Here is a 14,351-nt window from a genome sequence, read left to right on the forward strand (position 1 = left end):
ATATGTTTTATAAAAAATTGTATAAAATATAAGTTGTTGTGTAATTACAAGTTTTTAATATTTTTTACAGGTTCGATAAAACAAGAATAAACTTGACGTTGCAAATGGGATTAAGATGATTCTTGGACCTGTAGAAAGTTGATTATAATATCTACAATATTGCTGACAAGCATGAGATAAAAATCCTCTCACAATTGGGATCAAATTAAGCAACAAATTAAGTTACCAAAGGAGTGGCAGTTTTACCATTCTCTAGTATTTTGACCATATCTCTCAAATTACTTGGTCAAATGGTTTGAAAAAAATACCACAACTAGACAACTCAATTATCCACATGTTTCTTTTTATGTGAAGAAGGAAATTCGGAGCAGAAGATTTTCAAAAGTGATGTGTAATATAATATAATATCTTAGAACATCAATGAAGACTTATGTGTAAAAAATAATATTTTATTTGTGGTTGTCTCCCCAAATTTGGCTATAAATAGGGGTGCATTGTAATGTATTGAGATATCCCTTATTCTATGAGCAAACCTTTGAGTTCATAATATTTTTCTCTATATTTTTCTTTTATTTCTTCATTTAAATACAATTAGCATGTTAATTTCATATTCAAAGTTTTACACTTTGAATAATGAATAGCTAACTTCCTAAAGTTGAGATGATAAGGTGAAACTCTTGGCATGATAATAAGGTTATTAAAAGGTAAGAATCTTTGTTTTATATTATTTAATCATTATTTATTGTTTATGTTATATTTATTTCTTTAAGCATTTTTATACCCTACTTATAAGTGGGAGTTTTGATTTATTGTTGCTATATGTTACACTAAATTCTTGGAACCATTTAAATGTTAGTTTGGTATTATCAACCATTTAAAGTGGATGCCTTGATTTATTATATATAAATATATTATAATATTAAATTCTTGGAACCATTTAAATGTTAGTTTGGTTTTACCAACCATTTAACTTGGATTCCTTGATTTATTATATATGAATATATCATAGTATTAATTTATTGGTACCATTTAAATGTTTGTTTGGTTTTACCAACCATTTAAAGTGGGAACCTTGATTTAGTGTTTACAAATATATATAGCACAATAAATACTTGACCACATTTATAAGTTTTGGTATATATTATATACTTATAAGATAATAATTTATAACATAATATAAATATGATTATTTAATATATTGGAACCATTTTATTAAGTGGATTTCAATATTGTTCGTTAATGTTAACTTTATTAAAATACCAAGAGTGGATCCTTTAATCTCAACTACTTAAATTAAAATTTGAACAATTAAAATTTACCCATTAAAGATTCAAACAATTAAAATTAAAAAGAAACAAAAACAAAAACAAAACAAAAAGACATTGTAGTGGACTTGTAATTACCTTAGCTTCCCTGTGGATACGATATCGGACTCACCGAATTATACTACTTGTGGACAACCTGCTCTTGGGAGTGCAACAATCAAAGTGACAACAAGTTTTTGGCGCCGTTGCCGGGGAAGTATAATTTAATTTCAAGTCTATTTAATTTTGTTTATAGTTTATTTTTCTTTATTTGAATTTTTATTGCTTTTGTGTGTTTTTATTCTTTTGCATTTGCATTTGCATGAGCATTATTTGGTCACGTACACTTAGTGGTCGACTCATTCGAAATAACCCTTTATTTTCACAAAACATGGCGGAAGAACCCATCCAAGAAAATGAAGATGAAATTCAATCTCAACATGATCATGATAGACGAAGAACACTTAGAGATCACATGAATCCTACACGTACTAGTGCACCTTCATGTCTAGTTTTTCCCCCTGATGCATCTCATTTCAATTTTAAGCCTGGTATTATCCAACTTTTACCCAACTTTCATGGCTTAGATTCTGAAAATCCATACATGCATTTACGAGAGTTTGAAGAAGTGTGCAACACATATAATGATCTAAATTGTAGCATGAACACCATTCGACTTAAGCTTTTTCCTTTTTCTTTAAAAGATAAAGCTAAAACTTGGCTACAAAATCTTAGATCGGGATCCATTCGAACTTGGGATGAATTGCAACAACAATTTTTGAAAAAGTTTTTTCCATCTCATAGAACAAATTCTTTCAAAAGGCAAATCATCACTTTCACTCAAAAACAAGGAGAAACTTTTTATCAGTGTTGGGATAGATATAAAGAATTGCTTAATCTTTGTCCACATCATGGTTTTGAAATTTGGAGAGTTGTTTCTCAATTTTATGAAGGCTTAACACCTAAAGATAGGCAAATGGTTGAATTTATGTGTAATGGAACATTTGAAGATAAAGATCCAAATGAGGCAATTGAGTATCTCGATTCATTAGCTGAAAATGCTCAAAATTGGGACACTATAGGTACAATCGAACCATCAAACAAGATTCAATCTCCTACATCTGGTGGAGGTATGTACACTCTCAAAGATGAACATGATCTTCAAGCTAGATTTACCTCTTTGGCAAGAAAAGTTGAGGCACTTGAATTGAAAAAGAATGGTCAATTAAAATCTGTTCAAGAAATTGCATGTCACATCTGTGATACAAGTGATCATTCTACAAAAGATTGTCCCACTTTGCCTTCTTTTAAAGAATGTCTCCATGAACAAGCCAATGTTTTAAACAATCTCAAAAGGCCAAATTTTGAACCATTTTCTCAAAGTTACAATCCAGGTTGGCGAAATCATCCAAATTTTAGTTGGAGGAATGATAATGCTGCACAATTTTCACAACCACATTTCCAAAATCAACAAAATTTTCAAAATTATGCACCTTATGTTCCTCCACCTAAAAGGAATTTGGAAGATATATTGAATTCTTTCATTGCAAAGCAAGAGTCTATCAATACTCAAACTGCTCAAACCATGACAGATTTGAAAGATACTCTTGCTAAATTTGCATCTGCACTTAATGTTCATGAAAAAGGTAAATTTCCTTCACAACCTCTGCCTAATCCCAAGGATCATCATTCACAAACTGGAACTTCTGGAACTCAACCGATGGATCAGGTAAAATCTGTTATTACCCTTCGAAGTGGTAAGGTTGTGGAAAAATCCATTCTTGAACCTTGTGAAGATGATGATAAATCAACTCCAAAGGGTAAGGAAGTGGAACCCATAACTTGCGAAGAGGAGGTTCAACAGACAGTGTCACCACCATTCCCTCATGCATTGAAAAATACAAAAAAATCAAATTTGAATTCTGATATATATGATATTTTTAAACAAGTAAAAGTTAATATTCCTTTATTAGATGCAATAAAACAGGTACCATCATATGCCAAATTTTTGAAAGACTTGTGCACTGTGAAAAGAAAATTGAATGTGAAAAAGAAAGCATTTTTAGCCGAACAAGTAAGTGCAATCATTCAAAATAATAATGCTTTGAAATACAAAGACCCTGGTTGTCCTACTATTTCTTGTATTATTGGAGAACGAAAGATTAAAAAAGCCTTGCTTGACCTTGGAGCTAGTGTGAATTTACTTCCATATTCAGTTTATCAAGAACTCAATCTAGGCGAGTTAAAACCTACTTCGGTAACACTTTTACTTGCTGATAGATCTGTTAAAGTGCCAAGAGGTATGGTAGAAGACGTGTTGGTCCAAGTTGATAACTTTGTATATCCTGTCGATTTCATAGTTTTAGATACACAACCTATCGAAGCTTGTAATGCAATTCCTGTAATTTTAGGTCGTCCATTTTTAGCAACTTCTAATGCTCTTATAAATTGCAGGAATGGAATAATGAAGTTGTCAATTGGTAACATGACCTTGGAGCTTAATGTGTTTAATCTTTGTAAGCAACCACATGACAAAGGAGATGAAAGTGAAGATGAAAATCTTATTGAAACTCTTGTGGAAGAAAACATTCAAGAAGGGAGTACTCGTGATCAATTAGATATTTGTTCAATTGAAACTGTTAAAGAAAATATTGAAATTGATCTTGATGATTTTATCAGGTATCACTCGTTATCACGATCAGAGAAAGAATTTGATGCAAAATATGAGAACAAAGACAAACCACCCATATTGGAGTTAAAACCCTTGCCAGAAGAATTGAAGTATGCATTTCTTGGAGAAGATGAAACATATCCGGTGGTAATTTCTTCCAAACTAGCAAGTGATGAAGAAGGTAAATTAGTTGATATGCTTAAAAGACATAAAAATGCAATTGGTTGGACACTAAAAGATCTCAAGGGCATTAATCCACTAATTTGCACTCACAAAATTCACTTAGAAGAAAATGCAAAAACATCTCAACAACCACAAAGGAGATTAAATCCACACATGAAAGATGTTGTGAAAACTGAAGTTCTCAAACTACTTGATGTTGGGATTATCTACCCTATTTCTGATAGTAAGTGGGTAAGCCCAACACAAGTAGTTCCGAAAAAATCTGGCATCACAGTGATAAAAAATGAAAAAGGTGAATTGTTAACAAGTCGAGTCCCATCTAGTTGGCGGATGTGTATTGATTATAGAAAATTAAATGACGCCACTAGAAAAGATCATTTTCCATTACCATTTTTGGATCAAATTTTAGAAAGAGTAGCAGGTCATCCATACTACTGTTTTCTTGATGGATATTCAGGTTATTATCAAATTCCCATTGCACTCGAAGATCAAGATAAAACTACATTCACATGTCCTTTTGGAACATTTGCATTTAGAAGGATGCCATTTGGATTATGCAATGCCCCAGCAACATTTCAAAGATGTATGCTAAGCATTTTTTGCGACATGGTTGAAAATTGTTTGGAAATTTTCATGGATGATTTAACTGTCTTTGGGAATACATTTGATAATTGTCTTGAAAATTTGGAAAAAGTTTTAAAAAGATGCGAGGAAAAAGGTCTTATTTTAAATTGGGAAAAATGTCATTACATGATTACTTCTGGAATTGTTTTGGGACATGTCGTGTCATCTCATGGAATTGAAGTTGATAAAGCAAAAGTTGATGTCATTGCCAATTTACCCCCTCCAAAAACCATTAAAGAAATTCGCTCATTTTTGGGACATGCTGGATTTTATAGGAGGTTTATAAAGGACTTTAGTTTAATCTCTAAACCCATTTGTAACCTCTTAACAAAAGACAGTGCATTTGAGTGGACTCAAGAATGTCAAAATGCTTTTGATAAAATCATTCGACATTTAACATCAGCTCCTATCATGCAACCTCCTGATTGGTCTTTACCATTTGAAATCATGTGCGATGCGAGTGATTATGCAGTCGGTGCAGTATTGGGTCAAAGAAGAAACGGTAAGCCTTATGTGATATATTATGCAAGTAGAACTTTAAACAATGCTCAAATGAATTACTCCACAACTGAAAAAGAACTACTTGCTGTAATATTTGCATTAGATAAATTTCGTTCTTATTTGATTGGATCAACAACTATCGTGTTTACTGATCATTCTGCTATTAGATATTTGTTGACCAAACAGGATGCAAAGCCACGACTGATACGATGGATTTTGTTGCTCCAAGAATTTGACATTGTGATCAAAGATAAAAAAAGAACCGAGAATGTCGTAGCCGATCATTTATCGAGACTAGTAACAGGATCATCTTGTGAAATGACACCAATTAACGATAATTTTCCTGATGAACATCTATTTTCAGTTACTACTACACCTTGGTTTGCTAACATAGTAAATTTTCTTGTGACAGGAAAAATGCCACCGCAATGGAGTTCTCAAGATAAAAGAAAATTTTTGAATGAGGTAAAAAAACTTTTTGTAACGCCCCGAAAATTTAAAGGTCCACGTAAACCACATGCATGCAATTAGTAAATTCTCGTGTATTTTAATTAAATATTTTAATTGCATGAATTAATTTTGTTGTGCTTACTTGCATGTTTAAAATATATTTTTCTACATGATTGCATTAAAATGTATTTTTAAAAGATATTCGAGTTGCGATCGAGGAACGGAGACCGAGTGCTGAGAAAAATAGAAAATGTTTTTATTAAATAATTATTTTTAATTATTTAAAGTATGGTTGATGCATTTTAGTATTTTTTGAAAATAAAGGTTTTTGAGGTGATTTAATACGTCGGGACGTAAATTTTATCAGTGTTGGTTTTTCAACAAAAATACGAACTTTTTGACAACCCGGCTAATAAATTCACAAACTTATTTAAGCAAAAATTATTTTTAATATTTTATTAAGTACTAATGGGCTTAATGGGCCTAATTAATCTTGTTAGTGGGCTTAAGTTATCATTAGTACTTTAATTGATATTTAAAGTGCAATCCAGCCCATATTTTGACACACAACTTCACGCCTCACCTCTTTAAAAATATGAAAACTCTTTCTCAAAACATCAAACGGCACACACCTCTAAATTCACGAGAAAGTTGCAAAATTTCAAAGGAAAATTCAGCCAAGGGTTCGTATCATCGTTCTTCGCAATCGTCAACGTAAATTCGTACGTAAATTACGCAAAGGCACTCCATACATCTCCTTTTCTTATCTATCACATCGTATTATCGTTTTAAATATCGTGTGCATAAAAAGCATGAATTTCTTATGATTATTTTCGGAATATTGCACATACATGTAATAAATTCATGAATTTTGATCCAAAAATTATGCTAAACATGTGTTAAGGGGCAGCCATCGATAGGGTAATAATATGGATTGGTCTATAGCCAAATCATGATAATTATTAAAGGGCATTATATACACTGGAAACCGTAGGAAAAGGATAAAGAACAACCGTGAGTTTCTCTTGGAGTTTTATGTGCTCTTGTGGTTCAAGTTGCACGGTGGCTTTGCATGGTGCTTAGGGGGTTCATCAGGGTCCTAGAGAGATGGGTAAGGTTCGGGCCAGGGGCTGGGGTGGCTTGGGCCTCTGCTGGCTCGAGATAAACGTGAGAAGCGCGAGGAAGCTCCATGGTGCGCAGGTTGTGGTGCTGGCTTCAGGTGGTTCGCACGTGAGTTCCAGGGGCTGGGCTTGTCTGGGCTTGGTCTAGGGATGGTCAGGGTTAGGTAGGTTCGGTGGTGGCTTAGTTGGAAGAGTCCTAGGCTAACTAGGAGTCCTAAAACTAAAGGGAACCTCACGCACACACAGCACATGCAATTGGGTTCAATGACAGCAGGCTTTTTGAGGGTTTAAGGGCTGGTTCAGGGGCTTGGGCTGGGTCAGTAGGGTGCCTAGATGGGTTGGCTAGGGTTTGGTTCAAGGTGGCTTGGGCATGGCTCGAGTAAATTGGGAGATGGCTCGATGGGTTCGTTAAGGTGTCAAAAACGAAAATTAAAGAACTAAAAGTGAATCCATGGGTCCACGGGGGTGGCTCATGACTTGGAAGGGTAGAATAAATCTTAAAAATGTTATGTTTAAAATTTGGGATCAAAATAACGAGTTTTGGATTTATTCGGGATTTAATCGCCGTACGAAACGCTAATTAACGAGTTAATCGAAAAGTATTGTTTTAAACTTTATAAAATTATGAAAAATTACGTTTAAGCTTAAATAATTATTATAAGTTTAAGTTTTGAATTTGGGAATTTTATATTAAGGTTTGGTTTAATTCGGGATTAAAACGCATTAATACGTCACATTTAAAGATTAATTTAAAAGTCCTCGATTTAGGGTAAATAAAAATATGAGGAAATTCATGTAGGCTTAAATAACTATTTGGGACATGTTAGAGTCAATAAAATTAAGAAAAAGGCAAAAACGTAAAATTATACGTCCAGGGGTAAAACAGTCTTTTCACACCTAAAAAGTAGTAAACGTCATGGCAGTGCCCTGAATGCTGTTTTATGTGCTAATATGATTATTTTCTATAGTTATGGATGCTTATGGAATTTTAAATGTTAAAATGATATTTTAAACGTTTATGAGATTTTATAAGTTAAAATGATATTTTTAAATGTTTAGGGAATTTTATATGTTTATGATTTAATATTTCAAAATGTTATCTTAAATGTTTTGAGGCTAAAATGATTATTTTTAAATGTTTATGCAATGTTCACGATGAAATTATGATTTTTAAATGTCTGTTTGATTTTTATGATTTAAGGAAGACATTTAAAATACATGTTGCATGCTTCGTTTCAAAAATGAAAAATGTTATGTTACTCATGATTTTTATAAAGTGATGTGAATGAAAAATGTTGAAGGAGGTGAAGTGATTGTGACTAATTCGTTAATAATGGCGATGTCGTGAGGGTGATAGTCCCAGTGGGAGCCCGACGATCGTGTTTCCATTATTGCGAATATGAGCGTAATGCCTGAGATTTTATCACGATAATCTGAGATTGATTAAATTATAAATTGATCGGATGATAGACGGACCACTTCGAGACCCGAAGGTCTCGCGCATATGCGCGGCGAGATAGCGCGCATATGCACGAGCTGTGCGAGAAGCTTTTTGCGCGGACAGAACTTTGCGCGCACATGCGCGGCTTGAGGGCGCGCATATCACGAAGAGGTGCATTGCCATATACCGAGTCCAGAGAATGTGGCGCATATGCGCCAAGAGTTGGCACGCATATGCGCGGGGTGTTCGGTAGCCAAATGTGAATTCCAGAGAATATCGCGCACATGCGCGGATGAAGGGCGCATATGCGCGAGCTGACGGGAAGGCACGCGCCGAGACATAATGTCTCGCGCATATGCGCCGAGGCGGGTCGCGCAGATGCGCGAGACGTGTTGAGCGAAAATGAAGCCACTTGCCTTGCTCATGCAATGATATATATATATATATATCAATCCGACTTCAGTACTGTGTTCCTATCGACGCAGGCTCCAACTAGACGTAAGTTTTGTTACGTCTTGATATGTGTTGAAATTATGCTATTGTCAGAATTGAATAAAATTCATATATGATGTTCTTGATATACTAGACATCGTAGAATCGAAGTCAGATCGAAGAACAGATTGATTATGGAATTGTTAGGAATTTCTGAGTATATTGATTGGAAATCGGACAGATTTGAGTTATAGATTGATTATGAGTTGTATCAGATATTGGTTATGGATTGTAATTGATAGTTGTTGATATTGTATTGACGGGAATATCGGGATTGTGCCGTTATGCCGTTGATTTGAATTATATTCAGATTAATCCGATTTAGTGTTGAATTGAGAATGAAATATTAATATTATGATTCTTGATATATCGTTTCAGCTATACAGAAACAGTCTTGAGTTCAGAACTTCAATTGCTTTAGACCGAGACTACAAACGAAAGGTATAAGTCAATGTGGTATTGGGAGATCGACACAAGTAGGATATACTTGTGTTTCCCTAAATCACATACTATTTGTTATTATTTGCATTGATTTGATTTGATATGCTTGTTCTATTGATGTATAGAGAGCATGTGTTAAGCGAATATTAGACGAGTGATCTTGTGACAGAAGTACCTGATAGTGGCGGGATCGCCACGGGCACATTGCACGATGTCACAAGATAGTGTATTGGCGATAGTGCCACAGTCTGTGACGGATAGGTCAAGACACTGGATGTTTGGTTATATCGACGTNTTGATAGTTTGATATTAATTATGTTTCATATTTTGATATATATCTGATATCTGCTTCATGCCTTATATTAATTATATGATTGCATGTTTCGTTGATTTATACTGGGATTTGTTCTCACCGGAGTTATCCGGCTGTTGTCGTGTTTGTATGTGTGCATGACAACAGGTGGGACAGGTTCAGGGTCGAGGAAATGAAGAGAGAGATCGTGATAAGAGTGGAGACTACGGACTTGATCTGAGATAGGGTGAACACTTGATATTTAGTAGTTGAACCTTAGTCTTAAATGATTGTATATAGTACAAGACTTGTACTTTACTTTTATACTGATATGTATAGTAGAGTGATTCCATTACGTTCCGCATTTGATATTATATTTCAAAAAAAAAAAAATTTAGACCCTGGTTATTATAATTGATTAATTAGTCTCAATGACTATTAAGAACATGATTAGCGTCCGGGTCCCCACAACAGGTGGTATCAGAGCGATAGATCCTTTAGATTGAGATAGAAGAAGAAGTGAGCGGGGTAGAATGTGTTTTCTTTCCTGCTTTGAATGCTAGCATGTTTTACTGCTGTAAAATACATGTTACTTGAATTATCTGATTTGATATAGTAGTATGTTTATTGAGAATAAAGCAGCACCGATTCTGAATCAGCAGTAAGATGATCGGAGGAGGACTGAAACAGAATTGTTGTTTGGAGTTACTAATCCTTTTGTTAATCAGATATGCCTCCTCGAAGAATACAGGAACAGGGCAGTACTTCAAATCCTCCGATGGATGTTACAACTACTCCGATGGAGACACTATTAAAGAGATTTCAGTCTTTCCATCCACCGACTCTGAAGGGTACTGAGACTTCAGTGGATTGCGAGAGTTGGTTAGACGATGTTGAGATGTTGTTCGAGTCCTTGGAGTACACCGATGAGCGGAGAGTGAAACTGATAGGGCACCAGTTACACGACGTTGCATAGAACTGGTGGATTACAACAAAGAAAGCATTGGAACATCGAGGTACGGCTATTACCTGGAATGTGTTTCGAACTGAATATTATCAGAGGTTCTTTCCAGTGTCGTACAGGAAGGACAAGGGAGCGGAATTTGCCAATTTGAGACAGGGTCAGCTGAATATTGAGGAATATGTGGCGAAATTCTCTTCACTGTTGACGTTTGCTCCCCACGTAGCTGAACATGATGAGGCCGTTGCGGACCAGTTTATAAATGGCCTGAATCCGGAAATATTTACCTTAGTGAATACCGGGAGACCGAATAATTTTACTGATGCCTTGAACAGAGCCAAGGGAGCTGAAGCTGGTCTGATGAGACAGAGAGGAGCTTCGTTTGTGCCACAAGCACCGAGACCCCAGATGCCTCCACCATCTCCCCGATTTGAGAGTGGTAGTGGTAGTGGAAAGAAAGAATTCCTGAAAGCTAGGAGGAAGCAGTTCAAGAAAGCTGGAAGTAGTTCATCCAGTTCTTGTGGCTCGAGACCGACCGGTCATGGCCAGAGTTATACAGGACCCTATTGCAGCACTTGTGGAGGGATGCATTCCACAGAGCAGTGCCGAGGAGTGTTTGTCAGTTGCCGTATTTGTAGGCAACAGGGACATTTTGCTCGAGTTTGTCCCCAGAGAGATACTCAGAGGTCACAGGGTGCCGAGTCATCTGGATCAGTAGCTCAGACTTGTAGACGACCAGCTGCAGTCCACTCCTTTCAGCCGACACCATCCCAGTCACAACCAAGGCCAGGAGGAAGCCAGACAGTTAGCCAGCCTCCTAGACAGCAGGCCCGAGGATTTGCTTTGACTGAGGAGCAGGCTCAGGAAGCACCAGATGACGTTGTTGCAGGTAACTGTTTTATTTCTGGTTATCCTGCATATGTATTGATTGATACTGGTGCATCGCATACCTTTATTTCTGAGAGATTTGCATTGATGCATTCATTGCCTGTGGATTCGTTATCTACTGTAGTATCTGTTTCTTCTCCTTTGGGGAAGGGTTGGATATCAGTGACATCTGTGAGACCTTGTATACTGCGGTATGATGGACATGAGATCGAGTTAGACTATATTGTACTTGGGTTGTCTGATTTTGATTGTATTATCGGTATCGATATGTTAACCAAGTACAGAGCTACTGTTGATTGTTTCCACAAGATTGTGAGATTCAGACCTGACATGGCTGAAGAGTGGAAATTTTACGGTAAGGGATCTAGAGCTAGAATTCCTTTGACATCCGTATTGTCTATGACTCGATTGTTGCAGAAAGGAGCGGAGGGATTCCTTGTCTATTCAGTTGATTTACTGAAATCGAGTCCATCATTGGCGGATTTGCCAGTGGTTTGCGCGTTTGCTGATGTCTTTCCAGACGAGATTCCTGGATTGCCTCCGATTCGAGAAATAGACTTCAGTATTGAGTTGATGCCAGGTACAGTTCCGATTTCGATGGCTCCGTACAGGATGGCACCGATTGAGTTGAAGGAGTTGAAGGAGCAGTTGGAGGATTTACTGGCCAAGAGGTATATCAGACCGAGTGTGTCTCCTTGGGGTGCTCCAGTACTGTTTGTGAGGAAGAAAGACGGTTCGATGAGACTTTGTATCGACTACCGGCAATTGAACAAAGCAACGGTAAAGAATAAATATCCCTTGCCTCGTATTGATGATTTGTTTGACTAGTTGCAGGGTTCTTCGGTATATTGCAAGATCGATTTGAGATCTGAATACCATTAGCTGAGAGTCAGGGATTCTGATATATCGAAGACAGCATTCAGAACCAGGTATGGACATTATGAGTTTATTGTTATGCCATTTGGTTTGACGAATGCACCGGCTGTATTCATGGGGTTGATGAACCGTATCTTTCAAAGATATCTGGATGATTTTGTAATCATTTTTATTGACGATATCTTGATTTATTCGAAGAATATGATTGAGCATGCTGATCATCTGAGAACTGTGTTGAAAATTTTAAGGGCTGAGAAATTGTATGCTAAACTGTCGAAATGTGAGTTTTGGTTGAGACAGGTTGTATTTCTGGGTCACATTATATCCGGAGACGGTATTTCTGTTGATCCCAATAAGGTTGAAGCCGTAATTTCTTGGTTGAGACCGACATCTGTACCGGAAATACGTAGCTTTTTGGGTTTGGCAGGATATTACAGACGATTCATTAAAGATTTCTCGAGCATTGCCAAACCGATTACACAATTGACTCAGAAGAATGCTCCGTTTGTGTGGTCTGAGGAGTGTGAGACCAGTTTCCTTGAGTTGAAGAAAAGATTGACCAGTGCACCGATACTGACTATCCCCTCAGGTACTGGTGGATTTGTTGTTTATTGTGACGCTTCTCACAGAGGTTTGGGTTGTGTGTTGATGCAACGAGGGCATGTGATTGCTTATGCCTCGAGACAGCTGAAGCCACATGAGACTGGCTACCCAATTCATGATCTTGAATTGGAAGCAATTGTATTTGCTTTGAAGATATGGCGACACTACCTCTAAGGTGAGAAATTTGAAATTTATTCTGATCATAAAAGTCTGAAATATTTGTTTTCACAGTCTGAGTTGAATATGAGACAGCGAAGATGGCTTGATTTGCTTAAAGATTTTGATTGTGAAATAAAATACTACCCAGGAAAATCGAATGCAGCAGCCGATGCCCTAAGTCGAAAGGTATGTTCTTTGTCCTTATCGACTATAGGTGTTTCAAGTTTGATAGAAGATTGCTGTTTGTCTGGATTAGTGTTTGAAACAGATTGTCAGCCTTTGAGATTATATGCTATTCGAGCTGAAGCAGAGCTGATTTTGAAAATTAAAGCGGCTCAGAAAGTTGATCAGAAAGTACAGGAATCGATTGAGATGGTCAGAGCAGGTCATCAGTCAGAGTATCAGGTACGTGATGATGTACTGTACGTGAATAATCGTATTGTTGTGCCAAATGTTTCGGAATTGAGACATCGAATACTGGCAGAAGCGCACAACAGTCGTTTTAGCATTCATCCGGGTGGCAGGAAAATGTACAATGATTTGAAGACACAATATTGGTGGAAACAGATGAAATCTGATGTTACTGAATTTGTATCCAAGTGTCTGACTTGCCAACAGGTGAAGGCTGAAAGAAGAAAACCCGGAGGACTGTTACAGAGTTTGTCTATTCCTGAATGGAAATGGGATCACATTTCCATGGCTTTTGTGACGCAGTTACCAAGATCCTCCCGAGGTTGTGATGCGATTTGGGTCGTGATTGATCGATTGACCAAATCGGCATGTTTTATTCCATACAAGATGACGTACCGATATGACCAGATGGCCGATATTTATGTCAAGGAAGTGGTTAGATTGCACGGAGTACCGAAGTCGATTGTTTCAGACCGTGACCCTCGGTTTACTTCGCACTTCTGGCAGAGGTTGCAGCAAGCTCTCGGTACAAAGTTACATTTGAGTACCGCATATCATCCACAGACCGATGGACAGTCAGAGCGGACTATCCAGACTTTTGAAGATATGCTGAGGGCAGTAGTGCTTGATTTCAGCACTAGTTGGCAAGATGCATTGCCTCTTTGTGAATTTTCGTACAACAATAGCTATCAGACAAGTATTGAAATGGCACCATTCGAAGCGTTGTACGGGAAGAAGTGTCGATCCCCTCTGTATTGGGATGATATCTCTGAAGTTCCTGAGATTGGACCTGACATGATCAGAGATATGACAGATAAAGAAAAGCTGATTCAGAAGAAGATGAAGGCAGCTCAGGACAGACAAGCCAAATATGCCAACATCCGACGTAGACCGTTGGTATTTGAGGCAGGAGACAGAGTATTTTTGAAAATT

The 14,351-nt window shown here is 36.9% G+C and overlaps 1 protein-coding gene across 1 annotated transcript in view; it reads left to right on the forward strand.

Annotated features, from left to right (window-relative positions):
- The first annotated feature begins 1,720 nt into the window (after positions 1 to 1,720).
- LOC140975294 (uncharacterized) overlaps positions 1,721 to 14,351 on the forward strand; it is a 23,659-nt gene continuing 11,028 nt past the window's right edge. The window contains exons 1-3 of the mRNA XM_073438942.1: positions 1,721 to 3,124; positions 3,278 to 3,382; positions 4,262 to 5,755. Coding sequence (XP_073295043.1) covers positions 1,780 to 3,124; positions 3,278 to 3,382; positions 4,262 to 5,755 — 2,944 coding nt within the window. The 5' untranslated portion in view covers positions 1,721 to 1,779. The remainder of the gene's footprint in view (positions 3,125 to 3,277; positions 3,383 to 4,261; positions 5,756 to 14,351) is intronic.

The sequence above is a fragment of the Primulina huaijiensis genome, chromosome 4 (genome assembly GCF_012295235.1).
Source record: "Primulina huaijiensis isolate GDHJ02 chromosome 4, ASM1229523v2, whole genome shotgun sequence".
NCBI lineage: Eukaryota > Viridiplantae > Streptophyta > Magnoliopsida > Lamiales > Gesneriaceae > Primulina > Primulina huaijiensis.